The 23,664-nt window shown below is 52.6% G+C and overlaps 1 protein-coding gene across 1 annotated transcript in view; it reads right to left on the bottom strand.

Moving 5' to 3' along the window:
* NTN1 (netrin 1) overlaps positions 1–23,664 on the bottom strand; it is a 229,708-nt gene that overhangs the window by 55,566 nt on the left and 150,478 nt on the right. Inside the window, exons 3-4 of the mRNA XM_021928732.2 lie at positions 8,508–8,657; positions 5,460–5,513 (exon numbers count right to left, since the gene is read on the bottom strand). Of these exons, the coding sequence (XP_021784424.2) occupies positions 5,460–5,513; positions 8,508–8,657 (204 nt within the window). The remainder of the gene's footprint in view (positions 1–5,459; positions 5,514–8,507; positions 8,658–23,664) is intronic.

The following is a 23,664-nucleotide window of genomic DNA, read 5'->3' as shown; positions in this document are numbered from 1 at the left end:
ATTTAACACTTTTTTTTTTTTTTTTTTTGAAATGGAGTTTTACTCTTGTTGCCCAGGCTGGAGTCCAATGGTGTGATCTCAGCTCACTGCAACCTCCACCTCCCGGGTTCAAGCAATTCTCCTGCCTCAGCCTCCCAAGTAGCTGGGATTACAGGTGTGCACCACCACACCCAGCTAATCTTGTACTTTTAGTAGAGATGGAGTTTCACCGTGTTGGTCAGGCTGGTCTCGAATTCCTGACCTCAGGTGATCCGTCCAGCTTGATTTCCCATAGTGCTGGGATTACAGGCGTGAGTCACCGCACCCAGCCAGATTTAGCATTTTTAAGTGTACAATTCAATGGCATGAAGTCCATTCACAACACTGTACAACTCATCACCACTATCAAGTTCCAGAACTTTTTCATCACCCAAAAAGGAAAACCTGTACCTATTAAACAGCTGCTCCCCAGTCCCTAGCAACCCCTAATCTGCTTTCTGTCTCTGGATTTGCTTATGCTGGACAGATACACAGAATCATGATATGCAGCCTTTGGGTCTGGCTTATTTCAATCAGCATGATGTTTTCAAGGTTCTTCCGTGTTATAGCACATGTCAGAACTTCATTTCTTTTTTCTTTTGCTTGAGACATGGTCTTGATCTGTCACCCAGGCTGGAGTGCAGTGGTGCAATCACGGCTCACTGCAGCCTCAACCTGCTGGGCTCAGGTGATCCTCCCACCTCAGCCTCCTGAGTAGCTGGGACTACAGGCATGCATCACCATGCCTGGCTTTTCTTTCTTTTTTTTTTTTTTTTTTGGAGAGATGAGGTTTCACTATTTTGCCCAGGCTGGTCTCAAACTCAAACTCCTGGGCTCAAGCAATCCATCCGCCTTAGCCTCCCAAAGTGGTGGGATTATGGGCGTGAGCCACCGCACCTGGCCATTCATTTCTTCTTATGGCTAAATAGTCCCTGTATAGATATGCCACATTCTGTGTATCTGTTCATCCGACGACGGACAGGTGGGCTGTTCCCACCTTTTGGCTATCATGAAGTCAAGCTCTTGACCTTTAACTGGTTTCTAGTTCTTACCTCTCTGCTTTGTTCAGGCTCTACCATGAGCTGCTGGAAGGCTCTGACAAGCCCACCATGCGGCTCCCTCAGTTGCTCCCTGCCTTGGGCAGTCCAACTTGTGACCTCCTGAGGTCTTCAAAAGCCAATCAAGCTGACTCTCCACACCTGTCCTCACGACAGCAACTCCCACCCCAATCCCACCTTTCTGGATGGAGAAGCTGGCTCCACCCCTCATTATACCGTGGCATTTGTATTTTTCATGTCAATTTACTGGTTTTTTTTAATTGAGCACTTTGAACAGGCCCTCCACTGAGTCACAGGCTTTACTGAGATCATCCCATTTAATCCTCACAACAGCCCTAGTGGCAGGGTTGCGATTACCCCATTTCACAGACGAAGAATCCGAGAGAGGGATCAAGCAGCCCTCAGGTCTCAGCTTCCCATTTTAGTGCCCTTTTCTCCCTCTTCTCCCTCCCCACAACCCCTTGTCAATACCGCAGTCAAGTCCCATCAGCTCATTTTCCTGTATTCACCCAACCAATTCCCTATCCTGGTAAACAAAAGCCTAAACAAGAGAATAATCCATGCTTATCCAGGTTGCAGGTCTACATAAACCCAACTTCCTTCCATGAAGAGGCCACGGGATGTGACTTCTCTAAGGTCAACCCCCACCCCCACCACACAGGCCTGGTAGCACCTGAGTGCGGAGCATCTCAGAGCGGTTTGGCTGCCAGGCTCTGCGGTGTTTTCCCCTCAGACTACCATTAAGGTAATATGCAAGGGTGCCCATGGTAGCCACGCCCACCCCAGGCTGGGACGGCTGAGGCAGTTAGCCAAAGGCACCAGGTAAGGCCCCGATAGGGTGAGTACCTCCAGAAGACAGGGTTGGGAGAGAGGACCTGGGATCCCTGATGGGAGGTGGAGGGAGCTCAGAAGTTGGCCAGCTCCATGCTCCTGTACCCCCAGAGCCCTGGGTCCAGCTCCCACTCAAAGGCAGCTGTGATCCCTCAAACCAAGGAGGCCAGCACAGGCAGCCCTTCCTGCCTCTGGACCTCTTTGCTGTGTTTCTGCTGCAAGGCCCATGGGCAGTGGGGAGGTGGAATTGGCTGCCATAGGCTCTGAGGACCAATCATGCACCTCTCCCAATTTCACATTCAATGACATCTCATTGGGTAGCCAGAAACCGGCCAGGGAGGGAATATTGACACCAAGGGAAGTGGCAGATGCTACACATTGGCCCCACTCCCTGCCCCAGGCAGTTGCTAAATATTTACCAGCACCTCCACCCACACACAGGCCTCTGCCTGGGATGTGGGAGAAGTGGACCCTCGGGGGCGGACCCAGAACAAGCAGGCGCTTCTGAAGAGGAAACCCCAGCAGGAGGAGCTCACTCCTGCCACAGCCAGCCAGGGAGGGAAGGGCCTGTGGAGCACTGGGTCCGCCCCTTCGTTCTTCCAGAAGGCAGAAAGGAGACGCCATTGCATTGTCCAAGTTCTTAGAGTCAGTGAAGGGCAAACCCCTGGTCTCCTGGCTCCACACCAGTCTCCTCCCACCAAACCAAGTGGCCACCACAAAACCGAACAAACAATTTGCAAATCAAGAACTCCCCTTGAGCTGATAGGTGGGGAACGGGTTGGGGAGGGAAGGCAGGTGTCTCTGTTTTATCCTTGAGTGCTGAGGTCTCTACAACCAATAAATAGGTGAGTGCCGGGGGAGCCTTGGGCACCATGCCCTTCTTGAGTGGGTGGTCCCTCTCTCCTTCCTCCTTGTTTCCCTCCTGGTCTCCCCGGCCGCAGACCCTCCGCCCCGCAGACACTACGTTCCTCGTCTCCCTGGCCCATGACGGTTTACAGCTAGCTCTGTGAGCAGGTAAAGAACATTCCGGGAGTGAGCTGGCCCTTCAAGGGGATGAGTTCAGGGGAAGGTTATGTCCATCAGCTTTCAGAACAAATTCTCAGCTTATTAATTCTCCTCTGGTACGCAGGCAAAAGCAAACAAGCTTTTCTCCGGCAGCCTCGCACAGAGGCCTCCCCTGTTCAAACACAGCAAGAGTGGACAGGTTTGGGAGCGCTGAGCTCCCAGGCCCCGCTTCCCAGGGGGCCCTCCTGGCCTCCTGCCTGCAATGTCTCAGCCGCTGAGACAAGGCACGCCCCGCCTCTCTGTGGTGGGAGGCCCCACGGTCCAGCACTTGTGTCCCAGAGATGGTTCCGGTTCTCTGGAACATTCTCTGGGACAGACACCCTGGGTATCCCAGGACCCCCAGAGTAGGGCAGCGCGGGTCTGGTCAAAGCTACAAACATTGCTACAGGCTTCCAACCTGCTCACTCAGCCTCTCTCTGAGGAAGATACTTTATAAGGATGTTTATTTACTGCTCGCTTCAGTTTAAACCATACTTTTAAAGGTTCAGAATGAGGAAAGGAAATAAACAGTAACAAAGTCAAGCAGTCTGAAAAGTTAAACAACCCAAAGAAGACATTTCAAAGGAGGAGGCTGCAAGTATTTATAAGCAGCTGCTCCAGAATCTTTTGTCTGGTGGAGCCAAGAACCTTGGAAGTTTTTTATACCAGCTTCTTGCAGCCTATGTGGAAACCTCATGACATCCCTCCCCTCCACATCTTTCCCCATGTGCCCATTTCTGACTTGGAAGGGAAAAACTCAAAGTCAAGGGTTTGTGAGAAACCCAGAGTCAAGCTACAAGGACTAGAGAAATGGGAGGAGTGAGAGACAGAGACGGAGATGGAGAGAGATCTTTAAGGTCTGTCTTGCTTTTGCATGAGCTGTGGACGCAGCCCCTGCTCAGAAGCCTCAGTCCCCTGCAGTGTGCACAGCCTTAAGATCTTGTCCAGGTAAGTCTCAGTTAGGCAAGGACGAATGTCACATCAAGGAGAGCAAGAATCGAAGTTCTATTTAAGTCTCTTCTACCTTCAAAACTGCTCTCCCCTAGAGCTGAACTAATTGAGGATGTTCCTTTGAAATGTGCTGTGACAGAGACAGCTTCCTCCTTAGCTCTGTCATCTAGTCTCCCTGTCATGCCGCTTCCTTCAATCCCTTCTCTTCGCCATTTCCCCTGCGTAGGGCTCAACCAAAGGCCCCTGAAGGCTCTGCAAACAACGCAAGACAGAACTGTCTCTGGCTTTCCCCGCGCTGCCTCTGGCATTCCCTGAAATGCATGTCTGTCCTTTCCTGTTTGCTGGCTGTTTGTGGACCATGCCTGTACAAGTGCTGAATCTGTCTTCTCTCAAGTTTCCAGTGCACTGCCAATACTCTCCAAAATCCAGTCTGTATCCTAAAATACTCAGGCGGCCACGTGGGTTTGCAAGCTCCCCCATACCTCTCTACAGTCCTTTCTGGGGGAAAGGGTCCCCAGCGCCAGCATGAATGTCCATGCTGGGGTGCCTGTCACTTTCTGCCCTCTTCTACTCCAAGGACCAGTACACAAAAGCCCTGTGTGACCCCAGGACCAGGACTGTGGGTGCAGGCCTGGGCTGCTCTCAGCAGGGCATCCGGCAGGGCTGTGCCCTCTGAGTGCCCAAAGCCAGAGCTATGCAACCTTTCTTGTGTCAAGGACTGGTGAAGCCTGTGGACCCTTCCTCAAAAAAACATTTCTCCATGCTAAAATAAAATACACAGGTCTACAAAGGAAATTAATAGTCCTGAAATGCCGCTGCCCAAATATCTTTAAAGAACCAGATGGATGGTATGGTTACATTACGCGAGTGCTTCCTGATTAACGATTATAAATCAGGATCTAGCAGCGGGTCTAGTAACTGCTGTCGTTTTGAGAAGCAATAACCAGCATGAACAGTATTTATGGTATCTGCACCAGCTAGCATGTGATGTGAAAACCGCTGTGACTTCTGCTGGTGACCAAGGTGCAGGCTCGGCCGCATGCCGCGGTCTGCGGCCTCTCTTTGCCATGGAGGAAATGCTAAATTTTCAGTTGGACGCGAATGAAAATGAAGATGTGATTCTCCCCCACGCCCACCTCCCAGGCCCCCTGCATTCTGCTTCTGTGCTCCTGTGCCCAGGCCTCCTTCTGTATCCCCAGCACCTGGCTCCTTCCTTTTCTGCAGCCCCAGGAAGGAGTGACAGGCCCTCAGCTTGGAAGGTGTTGGGCTGATGGGCAGCTGGTGGACAAATAGAAGGAGCTCAGTTTTTAGGGTTCCAGGCTTGGGAGAGAGGTACCATTAAAATCTCCTCCATTTGATTCTCAGAGGGAAAGTCACAACATAGCGTCCTGTAGCTCCAGCTTCTTCAGTGCAACCCAGGGGTGCCAGTCATTCGGAGCAGACCCCAGATAGCGGTTAGAGGAGTCTGGGCTTCTGAACGCCCCTTCCCTGTTAACCCACCCCACCACCCCGCCACACAGCAAGAGTGGGAAATTAGAAGCGAAGGGGGCAGTTTACCTTCAGGCTCCTCCACGCTGCTGGCTGCGGTTGTCGGTGGCGCTACGGGGATCTCTTTGTGAGGTTCAAGACAGGAGCGAGGGGAGGGGGATGGTGGAGAGAAAACAAGGTAAGACGACATGATTTTTTGACTTTAGAATGAGCCCAGCACAGACTCCTCCCAACTTCCTGGGACCCTCCCCTCCATTTCCCATTCCCTGGCTCAAGAAAAGTCAGAGGAACAGAAATCAGCAGCCGCATCCTGGGCAGGTGGTGTTTTTCTCCTTTCGCCTAGCAGGGGGGCGTGAAGGCAGGAGGGAGGCGGCAACACAGAGCCTGGCCTTGCCCCCACCCCCCGGGCCTGACATCAACTCAGCTCCACCCCTGGAGGGGCGGAGGGGGTTTCCCCAGGCCACTCTCCTCATCGTGATGTGGCTACTGGGCCCTGCTCATCTCTAAGCTCAACTTACAGGTGGAGAAGGTGCCATGGCAGGACGGCACGCAAGGCGCTGGGAACCTGCCCAAAGGAAAAGGTTTCTCCCACATGCAGAGAAGTGTTGGCAGCACGGCCCAGGTTCCGGCGGCCTCACCTCTCAGGTGCTAAGGCATTTTCTTAGTGGGCAGCATGGGACCAAGAGTGCAGATCCAAGGGCCTCATAAAAGCTTGTGCGCTTCGTGTTGATTATTCTCTATCTAATACAGCAATTTGGCCAGGTGCAGGGGCTCACATCTGTCATCTCAACACGTTGGGGGCCCAGGGTGGGAGGATGGCTTGAAACCGGGAGTTTGCAACCAGCCTGGCCAACAAAGCAAGACTTTGTCTCTACAAAAAATAAAACAAATTAGCCAGGCGTGGTGGCACGCACCTGTAGTCCCAGCCACTCAGGAGGCTGAGGCAGGAGGATCCCTGGAGCCCAGGAGTTTGAGGTTGCAGTGAGCTATGATGGTACCACTGCACTCCAGCCTGGGCAACAGAGCAAGATCCCGTCTCAAAAAGTATATATAATAATAAACATTTAAAAAGCAGTTGGTTCCTACTACCTGCCGGACCCCACCCTGTGCTCAAGAAAGGAGAGGAGGTTCATCCAGTCCCCACTGTTCATCAGTTCAGCAGCCTGGCACTGAAGCTCAGGCTTCCTCTTTCTGGACAAGGCCAAACCATGGACCAGAAGTCCCTAAGAGGAAGGGACTCACTTCCCCTGGTGAGTGACCACGAACCCCACTGACTGTAGCCACCGTCTGACTCTTTGCCGTAAAACTCTGACTCCCAGATTCTAGATGAGCTAGGACTTGAGGCTTGGTGGAGGGACATGGCCTACTCAGGCTGGGAGGCAAATCTGAGAGGCACCGGAGGCATCCTCTGCTCCTTTAGGAAGAACAAGTGGGTGACACAGCCCTCAATACGGGGTCAAATCTTGACCTCAGGCAACTGTATTAGCAACAACAACCCATAGGTGCCCTGTCACAATGGGTGATTAGGAAGCTGGACCTAAAAAGCCACCTGGTCCCAGCAGAAACATCCCAGAGGCAACATCTGAATGGTCCAGTCTAATCCCACAAGTCTACACATGGAGCCGAGGCCAATGGCCGCAGAGCCACTGTGACCACCAACCTCAGCGCCTGAGGTCGGCCTGGCTCTGGGACGCCCACGCAGGGCCCATGGCTACGCAAACTGGGACAAAACAGGGCACGAGTCCCTCAGGCACTGTCTGGGACCTCTAGCTCTTCCCTTGGGAAGAGCAACGCGAAAATTCCAGGATGGAGCCCCAGGTTGCCTGGTAGGGAGCAATGCTCTCACCAGGCATCAGCCCGCCCTTTGCCAGAGGAGGGGAGAAGGCACAGCCTGGGAAGTGAGAGTTCCCAAGGGTTCCGCCTCTGATTCAGAAACGCCAGCTCTCATGTCTAGGCTTGATCTTTCCACTTGGGGATTGGAAATGTTGGTTCTAACCATTTCTGAGCAACCTGAGAACGCCTAACTCCCTGAAGAAGACCTCAGTTCCCCCGCCATGTTTTCCAAACCCCAGATTTTCTCCCAGCTGTCTAAAAATGTTCACCTTGCAGAATGTGGATGGACAGAAGGATTCTGACAAACTGTGAGGCTGACAATTGGAGGTTGTTGTGAAACCATTTCAACCTGCGCTGCCCTGGATGGGTGCTGAGCCCCCTCTACCGAGGTGTGGATCCTGGTCATTTGCTATTAACGAGCCCCTGAGAACAGCTGTGTGGAACGCCTCAGGGCTATCATCCTTCATTAGGGCCACAGGTGTGGTGCATGGAAGCCCTGCCTAGCTCCTCTCCAAGGCCCTGCGCTGTCCGTCCTTTCTGTTCTGAACCCACCAGGGGCAGAGGGAATGCCGACACTCCGGCAATAGTGACAGCAGCACGCCTGGAATGGACCCACCCCAGATCCAGGGTCCAGGTGGACAGTGAGAATGGGGCCAGTGCTGAGGACAGCAGCTTGCTTTCCTCCAGAAACAGGAGACCCAGTGTTTGTCAGGATAGACAGCCTCAGACAGGCTGGCTCTGCTGAGCCCCCAGTGGCTTCTGTAAGAACTTCTATGAGCTTGGGGGGGGGGGTCTCCCACGTGGACTCAATGAGCATGAGACCGCGAATGCAGGAATGCACATTGAGGACAGAACCCACTGAACGGGCCAGGCACGGTGGCTCATGCCTGTAATTCCAGCACTTTGGGAGGCCAAGGTGGGCAGATCACCTGAGGTCAGGAGTTCAAGACCAGCCTGGCCAACATGGCAAAATCCCATACTCTATTAAAATAAAGACAAAAATAAGCGGGGTATGGAGGCATGCACCTGTAATTCCAGCAACTCGGGAGGCTGAGGCAGGAGAATCACTTGAATCTGGGAGGCTGAGGCAGGAGAATCACTTGAACCCAGGAGGCAGAAGTTGCAGTGAACTGAGATCATGCCACTGCACTCCAGCCTGGGCAACAGAGTGAGACTCCATCTCAAAAATAAAAGAACCCACTGAACGTCAGTGACCAGCATCCTCAAAAGCTCACTGTCCTCCCACAAAGCCAGAGACTTGAAAAGCTGGTGTCCCAAACATACTTATGCAGGGGGCGATGGGTGAGCGGCTCTGCTGGTAGCCTTTGGCGCAGCGGTTGCAGGTGATACCCGTCACGCCGTCCTTACAGGGACACTGGCCGGTGGTCTGGTTGCAGGTTTTGCCAGCGGCACCCACGGGGTGGCAATCACAGGCTGCAGAGAACACAAAATGGGAGGGTCAGACAAGGGGGAAGGAGCCAGTGCATCCCCCCCAGAGCCCTCCCTACCCAGGGGTGCCTCCATGGACCCTGCCCTAAAGGAAGAGCAGCAAGGGAGAGCAGGCCCAGCCAAGCCCAAACGCACTCCGGAAGCTCTGACACTGGCCACCCGCCTACCTGGAAACGGGGACTGAAAACTAAAATGGACCGACCTGAAGAGACTGCTTTGGCAGCAGGAAAGTGAAGTGCGGGAGCCCTTTGGAAGCCCAGGAGGAAGGCTTTCAAATACTTTCTGGGGAAGGCAGAGCCCGCAGCCCTGGTGGAGGAGTCAGGATTTGAGGGTACACCTTCCCTTGACAGGGTCAGCCTATGCGTTTTCACTCCGTCCTCGACCACCTCCCCGCCCCCAAGTTTTCTTGCTGACCCAGGGCGTGGGAGGAGTGGGGTTTGCCAGGTTAGAAGGAGTCACAGGGAGGGGTGGCTCCCCCAGCTGCTGCCCCCCACCTCTGAACCTGCTATGCAGTCAGGCAGCCAAGGCAGCCTTCTGAATCACAAAACCCATACACTGTAGCACTAGAAAGGGTCACAGTGATCATTTAGTTTAAAGGCTTGATTAAATGTGCAAACAAAGACAGGAGAGGTAAAGGAAACTCCCAGAGCCTCACAGGAAGGGAACAGCCAGGCTGGGAGGTGAAGCAAGGCTGGGATTCTCAGGCCAGCAACTACGGCTCCACAGAGCAGGGCCCCCCACCTTCCTCCTGGGCTTGAAAGGGTGGAGAGGTAGGGTTGCCCACCCCGTCATGCTTCACGGAGGCTCTGTCGCTGTGTCCTAAGGAGCCAATTCCAGTAAGAGAGTAGCCACAGGACCTCAGGAGGATGTCCCACCAACACACATGCTCCGGGCATAGAACAGCTATACCTGTAGGCACAGGACGCCAGCGTTCCCTGCTAAGTCCTGCCTCCCTGAAGCTAGGCGGTGGCCTCAGAGCGGCGGGGAAGGGGAAGACCGAAGGAAGGAGGCAAATGTCCTGGCCACACCCCGCCCAGGAGGCGTCCTGCAGCAATTCCAGGTGTCCCCTGGTGGCTGCTAATGTGTTCCTCCTCCAAAAGGATGAAAAAAACCAAAAACGCAGGTGAGGGCAGTTTAAAGGAGCCAGATTAGAACTTCCCAGCAAGCACTGCTGGGCGTGAGCACGGGAGTCCGTGGCTCAAAACGTGACCTCTCCCAGCCCAGCTGGCCTCGGGCCCAGGAGTGGCCAATGAGGAGAATTAGGAAGAGGAGGGAGGGAAGAAGGTGGAAAGGAGAAGAATGTGAGGAATTGTTTGTTGAAGTTGTGTCTGGACATGCAAAAGCTCCTGGGATCACTTGGAGTGAGGGTCCCGGGACTGGGGGTGCCCCCGTCAGGTGGGAGGAGGGTGGGGGCACAGGCCCTGGCACAGGGGCAGCCTACAGGGCTCCCTGCCTGTGAGGCAGATGGAACTGCTCCAGTCTTGCTGCTACTACTCATAGAAGGCCCTCTTTTTTATTTTTTTCTTTTGAGATGGAGTTTCATTCTTGTTGCCCAGGCAAGAGTGCAATGGCACAATCTCAGCTCACTGCAACCTCCACCTCCCGGGTTCCAACGATTCTCCTGCCTCAGCTTCCCAAGTAGCTGGGATTACAGGTGCCCACCATCACGCCCAGCTAATTTGGCTAATTTTTTGTATTTTCAGTAGAAACTGGATTTCACTACGTTGGCCAGCTGGTCTCGAACTTCTGACCTCAGGTGATCTGCCCGCCTCGGCCTCTCAAAGTGCTGGGATTACAGGCATAAGCCACCGTGCCCAGCCAGAAGTAATGCCTTTTGTTAGGTAATCGTCTTTTCAGATGTACCCTAAATTCAAGTTCATTCTCTGTTGTCTTTTTCACTCAACAGTAAGAAAAGATCCAGCCTTGACGGCCCATGGAGGCGTGCAGAGGAGGAGGAGGGGAGAAGGGGAGGCTGGAAATGGCCTCTGACCTTTCCCTATGGCCTCTTCAATTCGTCCGTGGTAGGATGAGAGATGGAGCATGGGCAGTGCCTCAAAGTCGGCCGTGCGAACGCAAAGGGCCACAGCACAGGCTCCTACCGCCTTCGAAGCCCCTGATGCAAGGCGTGAGCATCAGGGGCTCAGGCCAGCTGACCTCCCTTAGCCAGCTGGTAATCCTAAGATTCATGCCAAGACATTCTCCCCTCCGAGCTGATGGAACACAGCTGTGGACCAGTAACTTCTGGATCCTTGGACTTGGCTGAAGGGAGGTCACCAAAGCTTGCTTGGTCACTGCACGTTCAGAGCCACGTCACACGTGGACACCACCATTGGCCCAGGTGGTCTTTATCTTGGCAGCGGCCGACCCAAAGCGGACTCTGGGTGGAGTCAGGATGGTGCATTGTTCTACCCCACGGCCCCTGACAGCTGGTGACCTGCTCAGCTGCCTGGGCTGGCACTGGCCGAGGTCTGGCGGAGTGAGGGCCGTCCTGGGTAACGGCAGGGCCACTGTATCGGCTGTGTGCAGCAGGTACTTCCTAAGGGCCCACCCTTTGGTTCAACACAAGCTGATGCTTGCTGCTGATGTGTTCCTCCTCCAAAAGGACCAAAACATTTCCAAATCACTCCAAATCGCTCTCCTAAGATTTTGCAAGAATCTGCCCTATCTGTCTGGTGTATGGAGGCAGCAGGCTGACTCGTGTTTCCACACCAGCAGATCATTGTTCTAGGAAGGGAGGCAATCAGGGTCCTAAAGGGTCTGCCCAAGGCAGAGTATTCTTCAGCAGTAGCCGCCCCGTGCAACTCCTGCAAACTCCTTAGCACATCCACACTCTCTCATACGCGTCGAATCCCTCGGTCCTCGCAACAGCCCTCTGAAATGTGCGTGACGGCACAGAGGAGACCACGGACCGGCAAAGAAAACTGCAGGAGAAGACCGGGGGCCGTGCAGAAAGGGCCTGGATCTCTGAGGGAACCACCCTTTCTAAACGGCCCCCTTTGTATTTCTTGTTCTGCAAGGAGAAATAAGCTCCTGTCTTACAATACGAAGTGGGTTTTCTGTTACCTGTACCCAATGCAATCCTAACAGACATGCCTGGAATTCATTCTCAATCCCCAGCCAAAGGACCCCAAAGTAAGAACTTTTCCTAAAAATTCACTAATTGAGATGGCCCCCATTATACCCTCTGTGCAAAGGGTGAGTTTCAAGGTGTAGGCAGAGTTGACAGATGACAATGCCACACTGTGGCCTGGAAAGGGAGAATCTGACTGGCTGAGGCCAAGGGAAGGGTCAGGCCCTGGCCCTGAGGAAGAGAAGGTCAAAGTCACCTCGCTGTAGCCCCTTGACTCTGAAATACACACAGACACAGACACATCAAAGTGCCTACTAGGTCGGACATGGTGGCTCACACCTACAATCCCAGCACTTTGGGAGGCCCAGGTGGGCGGGTCACGGGGTCAGGAGATCGAGACCATCCTGGCTAACACGGTGAAACCCCGTCTCTACTAAAAATACAAAAAAGTAGCCGAGTGTGGTGGCGGGCAGCTGTAGTCCCAGCTACTCAGGAGGCTGAGGCAGGAGAATGGCGTGAACCCGGGAGGCAGAGCTTGCAGTGAGCTGAGATTGCGCCACTGCACTCCAGCCTGGGCGACAGAGCAAGACTCCATCTCAAAAAAAAAAAAAAAAAAAAAGTTCCTACTAACACAGAGAGACTCACGCATATTCCCAGAAACACACAGATACAAGCAGACTCCTACTAAATCTCCCTCCCTCTCTCTCATCTACACACACTGACACACAAACACACAGATTCTTATCTACAAACTCACCCGCACACAGACATATACTCAGATCCACAAAGCTACACACACACATACAGACACACACGAGGCAGGGAAGGGGAGGTGTGGAGTGAGCTGGGGAGAAGGTGGAAGTTAGGTGAGTGGAGGTCTTTTCCTTTGCAGGGGAGGGGGCGGTCCAGTGAAGGAGACAAAGAGAGAGCCTCACTAATTCCTCTGAGAACGTGGTCTGGGTCAGAATATCTTCCACCACAGGAAGCCGCTGGGTGGCTCCCATGTCCCTGGAAGTCAGCCACTTTTTTCAGAGGTCGGTCAATCCCTTCCATGGCAGGTCACCCCATGTGCTTGGAGCAGGCAGCACCTGGCCATGGGAAACAATGTACTCGGGGAGTTTTTCCATAAAGAGAAAGGTGAGGCCAGACGGAAGCCCAGGTCCCTGAGAATGCGGCAGGATCAGGTTTCCCATGAACACGGCAGGCTGGAGAGCCTCCCAGTGAAGCAGAGAACCCAGGCGGTTCTTGCTCTGGGTCATGAGACAGGGACAGACAGCTCAGGTGACCCAGGTGCTTTCAGACAGGTAAGAGGGGATCTGGGTCTGGCCCTCACCCTCCCAGTGAGCCTGGGTTAGTGCCTTTCTCTCTCTGGACCACCGGTGGCTCATCTGTAAGGACAGGGGTCTCCCTCTAAAGTCCCACTGAAGCGACTTACAACTTAACAGGCTACGGTTTTTGTCTAACTGCTGGGTCCAAAGGAACCAGGGTGGCAGCGCCCACCCTTTGACCATTGCCCCTCCTGCTGCCGTTCCTCAGTGTCTTGGCAAGAGACCAGGGGAAAGGGCTCCTGTTGCAGGGCACAGCAGGCCTTCCGTACACCCCTACTGCTGGCCCTGCCTGCACCAGCACCCGCCTGCATGGTGTCAGAATCTTGTTGAGATTTGGTTTGTCGGTGAAGAGAGGGGGTACCTAGGGACTTCTGAGAGCCCTGGCAAAGCTGACCTGGATGGCAGGTGCTTCTCATCCTCAGCTTCTTGTGCCCAAGTAGCTGCCTCTCCTCGCTCCCTCTGACACTCTCTGAAGGGATCACTGAGGCTCCTGGGCTCTGCCAGGGAGGACACGTACTCCTGAGCCTGGCACCCTCTCCACAGAAGCACATGCTGAGGCTTTCCCGAAGTCTGTCCTGGGCTCCTATCCAGAGGTCTGGCTGCTTTTCCTGAGGACTCTGGCTCCAGGGACTCTTGGGGTCAGGTAGAATCTTCAAATGGCAGCAGTCCAAGGCCATGTACCCATGGAGGACAGGAAAGCCAGCTTGGCATGCGCCCCTCTGGAGCAGCTTCAGGTAGGACAGGGAAGACAGGACAGCCCCAGCCTCCACCCCCACTTCAGATACCACCACGGCCACCACCCAGGCCTCTGGCCAGTCTTGAAGTTCAGCTTCTGGCCTGACCTTGTGCTATGGGCTAAACTGTGTCCTCCCTGCCACACACATGCTGATGTGGGAGCCCTAATCCCCAGCACCTCAAAGTGGGATGTATTTGGAAATAGGGGCTTTAAAGAGCTGATTAATTTAAAGTGAGGTCACTGGGGTGGACCCTGATCCAACATGACTGGTGTCCTTATTAGAAGAGGGCATCAGGACACAGATGAGTACAGTGGAAAGTCCGTGTGAAGACACAGGGAGAAGACGGTCATTTGCAAACCAAGGAGAGAGGCCTGGAGCAGATGTTTCTCGGAACAAAACCAGCCCTGCTGACACCTTGGTCTTGGACTTCCACCCGCCAGAACTATGAGACATAAACTTCTGTTGTTTAAGCCAATCAGTCTGAGGCACTCTGCAGCCTGTGCTGACTAACACACCTGTGTGGAGCCTCAGGTAAGCATCTTCTTCTCCAGGACCCTCCCAGGCCTGTCCTGTACTCATGAGAAGGAAGACTGCCCCACCACTCCACCAATGAACTCTTTCATCCCCTGGCTCCCTGTGGAAGTCACCACCTTTGTGGGAGGAAGAAAACCTTCTCCATGGTAGGCCATGTCTCTGAGGGCCCCCAAAACCCCCGCAGGCCAGCAGAGCAGCTCTCGGCTTCCGTGATCTCTAGAGCCCCTGCTGGCTCTGATTCTCAACAGGTCTCACGGCTCACAGACCATCTGAGGGCTGTTCTCAAAAGGGTACTGGCTGAGGCCTTGAGCAGGAAGTGCTGCAGGCCCTAACGGCCCTCGGAAGGCTGGCACGGGCTCAGAGAAGGGAGCCCTGCATAAGAGATTCTGCCAGGAGCCCTGCCCCCTCAGCAGCCCCCTCCTCACCTGTACAGCATGCAGGAGATGCCCTCTGTTCCAGTCCAGAAGAAGAAAAGGCTCACACAGCAGGTGCTGAAGGCATCCCTCCCAAAGTCTGATGGGAAACTCCCTTCCTCATCCTCACAAGACTTCCAAGGGACAGAGGAACACAACCGACAGATAAACCACCCTGCCCTGAATCCCGGGACATTGCCCCAGCAGTGAATGTGGAAATCTTGTCAAGTTTCCCCAGGGAGGGCTGATCCCTGGAGCCTACTGTGAGGCTCCATGTGACTCCAAGGGCTGCACCTGCCTATGGCCCTCCTGGGTTGGGGGGAGACAGTCTTCTCTGCTTTGAGTAGGACCAGTCTGCATAGGTAGACACGATCCACAAAGAAAGTAGGGGTGGATGGGGCCCTGTGGACAGGTCCCAATGCGTGGGCCTGGCTGCTCTCTGGCTGCTGTGGAGCTCAGGGAGGGCGACCGCAGCAGCATGCTTGGTGTAGTGAGGACAGTCCGCAGAGAGAGCAAGGGCCAGCATCTTCAGAGAAAAGCAGGATCCAGAGGCTCCCCAGGTCCCATCTCTTGTGGGTGTCAGGCCTCTTGGGGGAAGCCTGGTGGGACCCCCACTAGAGGTGACACTGGAAAGATGATATCAGGCACAAAGAGGTGTCCAGGCACCCATTTCTTCCCCACTCCCCAAAACAGGGGTGAAGGATCAGCAACCGAGAGAAGAAACACGGGAAAGCCAGCAGGGCGCTCTGGAATGGAGGGGACCTAATGTAACGTGGCAGCGAAGACACCAGACAGGCAGAGCTTTTGGAGGCGGGGCAGACAGAGAGGCCAGGGGAGGGGAGGGAGTGCTGACCCAGGGAGACTGGTCTCTGAGTGAGTTCAGAGCTTTGAGGTATGGGAGATGGGGAACAAGGAGGCCCAAAGACGCAGTGTCAGAGAGCCCTAGGGAAGGAGTTTCTTCTTATTGCTATTATTTAATTTGCATAGAATAAAATTCACTTTTTTGGTGAATGGGTTTTTATCATGTGCATAAATTCCTTTTTTTTTTTTTTTTGAGATGTAGTTTCACTCTTGTTGCCCAGGCTGGAGTGCAATGGCGTGATCTCGGCTCACTGCAACCTCCGCCTCCCGGGTTCAAGTGATTCTCCTGCCTCAGCCTCCTGACCTCAGGTGATCCACCACCCTTGGCCTCCCAAAGTGCTGGGATTACAGGCATGAGCCACCGCGCCCGACCCTGATGGTGGTTTTCACCTGCAGTTCCCTAATGACTGAGGGCGTTCCATGTATTTATTTGTGAACTGCCCGTCTTTGACGATGTTTCCGTTCAAGCGTTTTGTCCATGTTTAATTGGGTTGTTTGTTCCTTGTTGTTGAATTTTGAGAGTTGTTTACATATTTGGGATTCAAGTCCTCCATCAGATGTGGGATGTGCAAGTATCTTCTCATCTGTAGCTTGTCTTACAGAAGGAGTTTCTTAAAAGGTGAGCCTGGCCAGGGGTGGTGGCTCACACCTGTAATCTCAGCACTTTGGGAGGCCGAGGTGGGTGGATCACCTGAGGTCAGGAGTTCGAGACCAGCCTGACCAACAAGGATAAACCCCGTTTCTACTAAAAATACAAAATTAGCCGGGTGTGGTGGTGCATGTCTGTAATCCAAGCTACTCGGGAGGCTGAGGCAGGAGAATCGCTTGAACCTGTGAGGTGGAGGTTGTGGTGAGCTGAGGTCGTGCCATTGCACTCCAGCCTGGGTGACAGAGCAAAACTCCGTCTAAAAAAAAAAAAAAAAAAAAAAAAAAAGTAGTGAGCATGATACATCAGTCAGATCACTTTTCTCCTTCCAGCCTTCCAGTGCTGAATATGGAACCTACCTCCTCTTCAGACACCAAGGAGCTAACTACCCACCCCTTTCTCCCTCTCTTCTCTTCTGACCAAGGGCCCACCAAGCCCTTTCCTGTTTCCAGACTTTGGTTCTTCCTGGAATGTTCTTCCCTCAGCTTCCTCGTGGATGTTTTCTCCCCAAGTCCCAGGTCTCATTTCAGATGTCCTGTTCGCAGGAAGCCCCTCCAGGGCCACCTCGTAGTGCAGCTTGACCAGTTACTCTCTCCTTCCACCCAGCTGCTTTCCTCCATGTAACTCGCCACAATCCGTCATTATCTTCCTTTTTCTTCTTTTCTTTCAACTTTGAGAGTTGTTTACGTATTTGGGATTCAAGTCCTCCCCTCAGATGTGGGATGTGCAAGTATCTTCTCCTCATCTGTAGCTTCTTAAAAGGTGAGCCTGGCCGAGCACGGTGGACCAACATGGAGAAACCCCGTTTCAACATGGAGAAACTCCCAACCTCAGGTGATCCACCCGCCTCGGCCTCCCAAAGTGTTGGGATTACAGGCGTGAGTCACCGCACCCGGCCAAGATATTTAAATTTAAAAAATTTAAATGCCCACCCTCCCGGTTTTCATCAAGAGAATCATAAAAACTATTTAAATTCATTGATGATCAATCTCTCTCTTCTTTGTTTATTGTCAACTTCCCATCAAAAAGCAAGCCCAAGGGCCCATGTCTAGCACGCAATAAGCGCTACACAAACATGTGCTGAATCACATGAACAAACAATCTTGTTGCTCATCTGGATGTAACTCAGGCCAATCTGCCGTCCTTTCCTGGTGAGGAGAGGGAGCATTTTGCTGCCCCTTGCACATCTGGAGGAACAAATGAGGAGGCAGGCGGGACGACAGTCCCCTCACATCCTAGGTCATCTGCAATCCAATGCCCCTGCACTCTCCACTCTTACATTCTCTGTGTTAAGGAGGGAGGGAGGATTGCTGAAATCTGAAGATAATCCCCAAACGTCATTTCAGCTGTCTGTGTCAACCTCCTCTGAAGCTATGCTTTCCTTTGTCCCCGCAGTTGCTAATGAGGCACAAAAGAATTAATGTTTCAAGTTGCACAACCTCTCCTTTCCCTGCCACTTTCGGATCAAGGTGCAGATGGCAGGAAGTGGAGGGGGGAGAGGAGTCCCATAATCCCAAACTGGGTTATTTGACACTTCGTGATCTAGTTAACTATAGTCATCCTGCACCTGTTTTACAGCCAAGGAGAAAAGCACAGGTCTTGCAAATGATTCCGTGTGTGTGTGTGTGTGTGTCTGTGTGTCACACAAGCTTGGGGCAGGAAGGTAGGGCTGTATGACACAGTGGGGGAGGAGTAGGAACCTGGGTTCTGTGTCTGTGCCACAAGTGAGGCAGCTCAGGCCAGCTCAGGCCTCCCATTAGCCCTAAGACCCAGTCCAATCAAGGAGTCCCTCAGATGCTGCCTGGTCTTTCTTGGCACTTCCAGAGTCAAATCTGGATGTGCACAGCCCGCCCCCACCTCTCTCTGCTGGGTCTCCACAAGCAGCTGTCGGGCACATCTCTGCCCTTCGACTTGCCATCTTTGCTCCCAAAGCATGGAAATCCTTTATTGAGAGTGTGCAACAGCATTAGGGCCAATCCTCGGGGCCCCACCCAGTCCCGTGGGAATTGGCTGCCAAGTCCACACCGGGGCTGAGCCCTTCAAGCAAGAGGGGCCGGTTCTCCCGAGGGCCACCACGCACAGAAAGAACTAAAGCAACCAGAGAGTCAAAGGAAGCATATCTGCTTTGTGTGTGTGCCGACAATGGCAGTGGGTTCTAGTTTTTCTGTTTTCCCTGACTTGCACAAATAATCCTAAGAGCTGCCATGTGTGGAATGCATGCTACATGCCAGGATGACCTCCACATCATCTCATTGAATCTGCACCATAGCCCTAGGAGGGAGGAAGGGCTATGATCCCCATTTGCAGATAAGAAAGCGGAGGCTCCCAAGAGTAAGTGTCTTGCCTCCAGAGGTGGAACCTGGACTCTGGTCTGAATAACTCCAAGTTCCATGCTTTTCAAAGCTCTGCATCCTAAACCTGTTTACTACCCCCGTGCCACCCGCCCCCGGCCCCACAAGTGCTCTCCTGGCAACAAAAGCCTGAAAGACACTATTTCCTCAAGTAAAATTCCCTTAATGTTCTGGCCAAACCCAGAACTTCCATTAACTTGGGGAGCTCAATAATCAGGAGCCTTTTCTGCTCAAACACAGGAACCCCTGGAAATCCTCCAGGAATTTCTTTTTCTTTTTTTTTCTTCTTTTTGAGACGGAGTCTCGCTCTGTAGCCCAGGCTGGAGCGCAGTGGCGTGATCTCAGCTCATTGCAACCTCTGCCCACCTCAAGCGATTCTCCTGCCTCAGCCTCCTGAGTAGCTGGGATTACACACGCGCCACCACGCCGGGCTAATTTTTGTATTTTTAGTAGACGGGGTTTCACCACATTGCCCAGGCTGGTGTTGAATTCCTGACCTCAGGTGATCCACCCACCTCGGCCTCCCAAAGTGCCGGGATTATAGGTGTGAGCCACCACGCCCAGCCAATCCTCCAGGAATTTCTGTGTGGCATCTGGAGATAAGAGTGGTCCTGAGAGACGAGAGAACTCCCATCCAGGGAGGTGAAAACGTGGACTGGCCAAGGACGCCCAGCGAATGAGCACAGCTAGGCCAGGAAGATTCCGTTTGGCACAGTGTGCCACATGGGCCGAGTCACAAGATCAGGGACTCTTTTCATCTATAAAGCCTGCAATAAAACCACCTCCACCTAATTTCCTGGCTCTACCAGCTCTTCTGAGTCACCAGATCACACACTTCACTGCTACAAAGAATCGTCCTATTGTATCCTTAGGTTCTCCTAAGAGGTTGACTACTTAAGAAGCAGGTGGAATGTGGAATGTCAAAGCTAGAAGGGATTCAGAGGCCAGCAGCCTGAACATAATCCCACAGATGAGGAGACTGAGGTCTCGAGAGGTCACCAGACTTATCTGATACCCTATAGACTTTGAACATGGAGCCAAATATGTAGGTAAGGTTTTTGATGCCCATATCTCCCAAGGGAAAAGATGCATCCACAGAGATCACAGTTGGAGGGAAACTCTTCCAGTGGGAATTCTCTCTCCCTAATGCAGTATCTACAGGGTCAGTTTCTCCCAGTAGGTACTAACCTTACCTGGCCATAATGAAGGCCACTCCTTGCGTTGGGGTCTCTGTCCTCAAAGCTGGAGCCACTCCAGCCACTGAGTACCTTCCTGCCTCAGATGACCAACCCTTTTCCCTGTACCCCCCCCCCACAAAAAAAAACATGAAAATGGAAATACAGGTAACAGAAATGTGACAAGGGACCCACATATTGAAATGGTGCCCCTGAGGCATTTATAGGGTGGGTGGATAATGACTTAGAGTCAGGAAAGCCAAGAAGGGTGGGGGCCCGGGGACTTTGCTGTGCTGTGAATAAATCCACAATTGATCAGATCTAAATATACATATTCACGCGCACACATGCATGCACTATCTATCTGGCACTGAGGACTGTCTGATCTTGTGCCCTAATCAGGCTGCACTAGCTAAGCTCCCAGCCTTGCCCTGTAAAACTCTTTTTTTTTTTTTTGAGACGGAGTTTCGCTCTTGTTGCCGAGGCTGGAGTGCAATGGCGCGATCTCGGCTCACTGCAGCCTCCACCTCCTGGGTTCAAGCAATTCTTGTGCCTCAGCCTCCCAAGTAGCTGGGATTACAGGCATGTGCCACCACACCCGGCTAATTTTGTATTTTTAGTAGAGATGGGGTTTCTCCGTGTTGGTCAGGCTGGTCTCAAACTCCCGACCTCAGGTGATCCGCCCACCTCGGCCTCCCAAAATGTTGGGATTACAGGCATGAGTCACCACGCCCGACCAAGGTTTTTAAATTTAAAAAATTTAAATGCCCACCCTCCCAGTTTTCATCAAGAGAATCATAAAAAATATTTAAATTCACTGATGATCAATCTCTCTCCTCAGAAGAATAAACCTGGGGTCTAGGCTGCCTACAAGTCTTCCCTTAATGCCACCAAGAGCGACTCACCATCCTCATTTCTTATGCTCTGTGGTTCTCAGTGTCGGTGACACATTAGAATCTCCTGGGAAGCTTTTCCAATTCCCAATGCCCAGATCGCATCTGGACCCATTAATTAAACCAGAATTTCTGGGGGTGGGTTCAGGCAGCAGTATTTTCAAATCTCCCCAAGTGGTTCCAACATGTAGCCAAGGGTGAGACTCAGAGCCTAAGTTACAGGCAAATAATGTGACAGACAAACACTGCTGATGACGCCATAGAGTGAAGGCAGAGAATCACGAATGAGAAAGTCATGGGGCGCTCCCTGTACACAGTGGCCCAGGGAAACAGAGGGGGCAAGACTGTAGTGTTCATATCCTCCTCATTCTGCAACCCTTGAGTGAGCTGCTGGAAGAAATCAGGGGTGGGGAAGTAGCAAGAATGTCCTGGCAAACATGTGAGGATCACTGCATGCTTTTGCCCTGGCTAATTATTCCATCTTCTTGCTTGGGACTCAAGCACCTTCCTAGCCTTCATTTAACCACATGGGCTTGAAGTGGGGAAAGACAACGAGAGAAGGAAACAGGCAGCTCAGTGAGATGGAATGCAGGCCCTTTGTACAGGGATGCTGGATGCACTGGTTAATTTCTTAATTCTCATCACAATTCGGTTCACGGGAGACTCCTGGAATGTCTTTATCCATCACAGATGGTTTGGGAAAATGATAAATTAATATTGTTATCAATGGGGGCAGGGCTGAAATGGTTAAATAGTAACGTCGTCTTCGGTCGTCTTTGCCTGCTCAAAAGAGAAAGCGCCCCCAAAGTCCATAAAGAAGATAAATGGTAAACAAAACCTCCTGTCTTTTGACAGATTCCAAGACGAGTATCATTCACAAACAATCCAGCGGAGAAAAGGGAGAAATTCATCTCATCTGACTTTATATAGGACAACAGCTTGCACCATAATGAGGCCGTCCCAGTGCTGTGAAATCGCACTGAATAGCTGGAGAGTGCAGCCGCCTGTTCCCTGGGTACGTTTATTACAGTCCTTTGTACGTGCCAACCCTGCCAGCTCTGGTTTGCTTCTAAACCAGGGGAGGGGAGAAATAACCCAACAAATTTGTTGCTACGAAACTTCCCAAATGGGGCAACTACATAGTAACGTTTGGAATCTGATGCCCTTACTCCAGGCTGTTCTTGTCTGGGTCCAACCCTGCTCTACACTGGACAACGTCCCCTGGTCAGCCAGTCACCAGCAGAATATGGGTGGCCTCGGCTCCCTGCCCAGGCTCTGAGAAGTCGGGGGTAAAGAGGCTCCAGAGGCCGTTCCCAAGCCAATTTGGGAGTCAAGAACCCCTGCCCTTTGCCCCTGTTCCCCTGTGAAATTCATCTGAAACAAAGCAAAGAAGTGCAGCCCTCACCTGAAGGCCTATGGTGGGGCTCTGGGAAGTCAATCTCAAAAGCTGGGGCCTAACCAGCCAGACACGGTGGCTCATGCCTGTAATCCCAGCACTTTGGGAGGCCAAGGAGGACAGATCACCTGAAATCAGGAGTTCAAGACCAGCCTGGCCAACATGGTGAAACTCCGTATCTACTAAAAACACAAAAATTAGGTGGTTGTGGTGGCACGCACCTGTAATCCCAGCTACTCGGGAGGCTGAGGCAGGAGAATCGCTTGAATCCGGGAGGCGGAGGTTGCAGTGAGCCGAGATTGCGCCACTGCACTCCAGCCTGGATGACACAGCGAGACTCCATCTCAAAACAAACAAACAAACAAACAAACAAAAAAATGGAGCCTGGAGGCAGCACCATACCTACAAATTTTCAGAAACCTCTGAGAGCGAACTGTCAAAGATCAAATACTGGGGAAAAAGTGCTTCCCCCCAAGGAACCATTCCCTTGAACCATCTGGCCCTGGGAACACAAGGCAGGAGGCGCTCGTGGTGGTGGTGATGGAAGGGGGTTGAGCAGGAGACCCCTGTGTGAAGATCTCAAGGGTACACATCCCTCCGGCATCTGAACTTCTCCTAAAGATGGTTCCCACCAAGATCTCAGGGTCTCTTTTTGGTGGGAAGTGTCCCACCTCCCGTAAGAGCTTGACACCAGGAAAGGAAAGAGCTGAGGGGAAAGATCCGGACTTTCCAGAGACGTCTATCCTCACCAATCAGATGACTGGACCTCCTGAGTCAAATTTTTCCTCACTAATCAGAGAGCAGATATTTTCTCGCCAATCATGAAGCAGAGACCTCCGGGCAATGCTTTTTCTCACCAATCAGAAAGCAGAAACCTCAAAGTGCTGTCTTTCTCACCAATCAGGTGGCAAGTTTTTTAAAGTGTAGTCTCCTGTCACCAATCAGGTGACAAGTTCCTTGAAGCACTGTCTTTCTTCACCAATCAGATGGCAGTTTCCTTGAAACACTGTCATTCCTCCCCCATCAAGAGGCACTAAGAGTCCCAGCCTTTCCTGCCACATTTCCTCAGTAGAATTTGCCTGTGTCTTCCTGAGCAGAATTCATCCGTAGGTTTTCCCGTCCTGTGACTTATTCTCCCAGGGTTCCCACCAAGGCCAACGCAGCTGATGTACAGGGCTGGGAAGGAAAACACAGCCACCTAGGCTGGCCACAGTGTTGGAAATCATAAAACAAGAACGCATCCTCATCTATTTGCATCTGACCCTCCTAGAAACCAGTAAAGGAAGGTGGGCAATAACATGCCATTCAGCCAGAGTGGCAGAGCCCCGGAGAATGGCCTGCGGGTTCCCGGGACCCTGTGGCTTCCTGACATCTCTCAGTCTGAGTGGTGAGAGGCTGTAAACAGCTCTTGTCCCTACCCACAGCAACAAGGGGTAGGTGGAGGTGACCAGGGCCCTGCCCCTTTTTACCTCTCCGGGAAACATACATTTCTAATCGGGCAGCAGAAACTGGCATGACAGGAAGTGACCAGTGCCCTTTCTCACCCAGACCTTCTCCCTCTCAGGCACAGGACTGCCCACCTGAGTGG

Source organism: Papio anubis, chromosome 17 (genome assembly GCF_008728515.1).
Source record: "Papio anubis isolate 15944 chromosome 17, Panubis1.0, whole genome shotgun sequence".
NCBI classification, from domain to species: Eukaryota; Metazoa; Chordata; class Mammalia; order Primates; family Cercopithecidae; genus Papio; species Papio anubis.
This window is presented reverse-complemented; position numbering and strand designations above follow the sequence as displayed.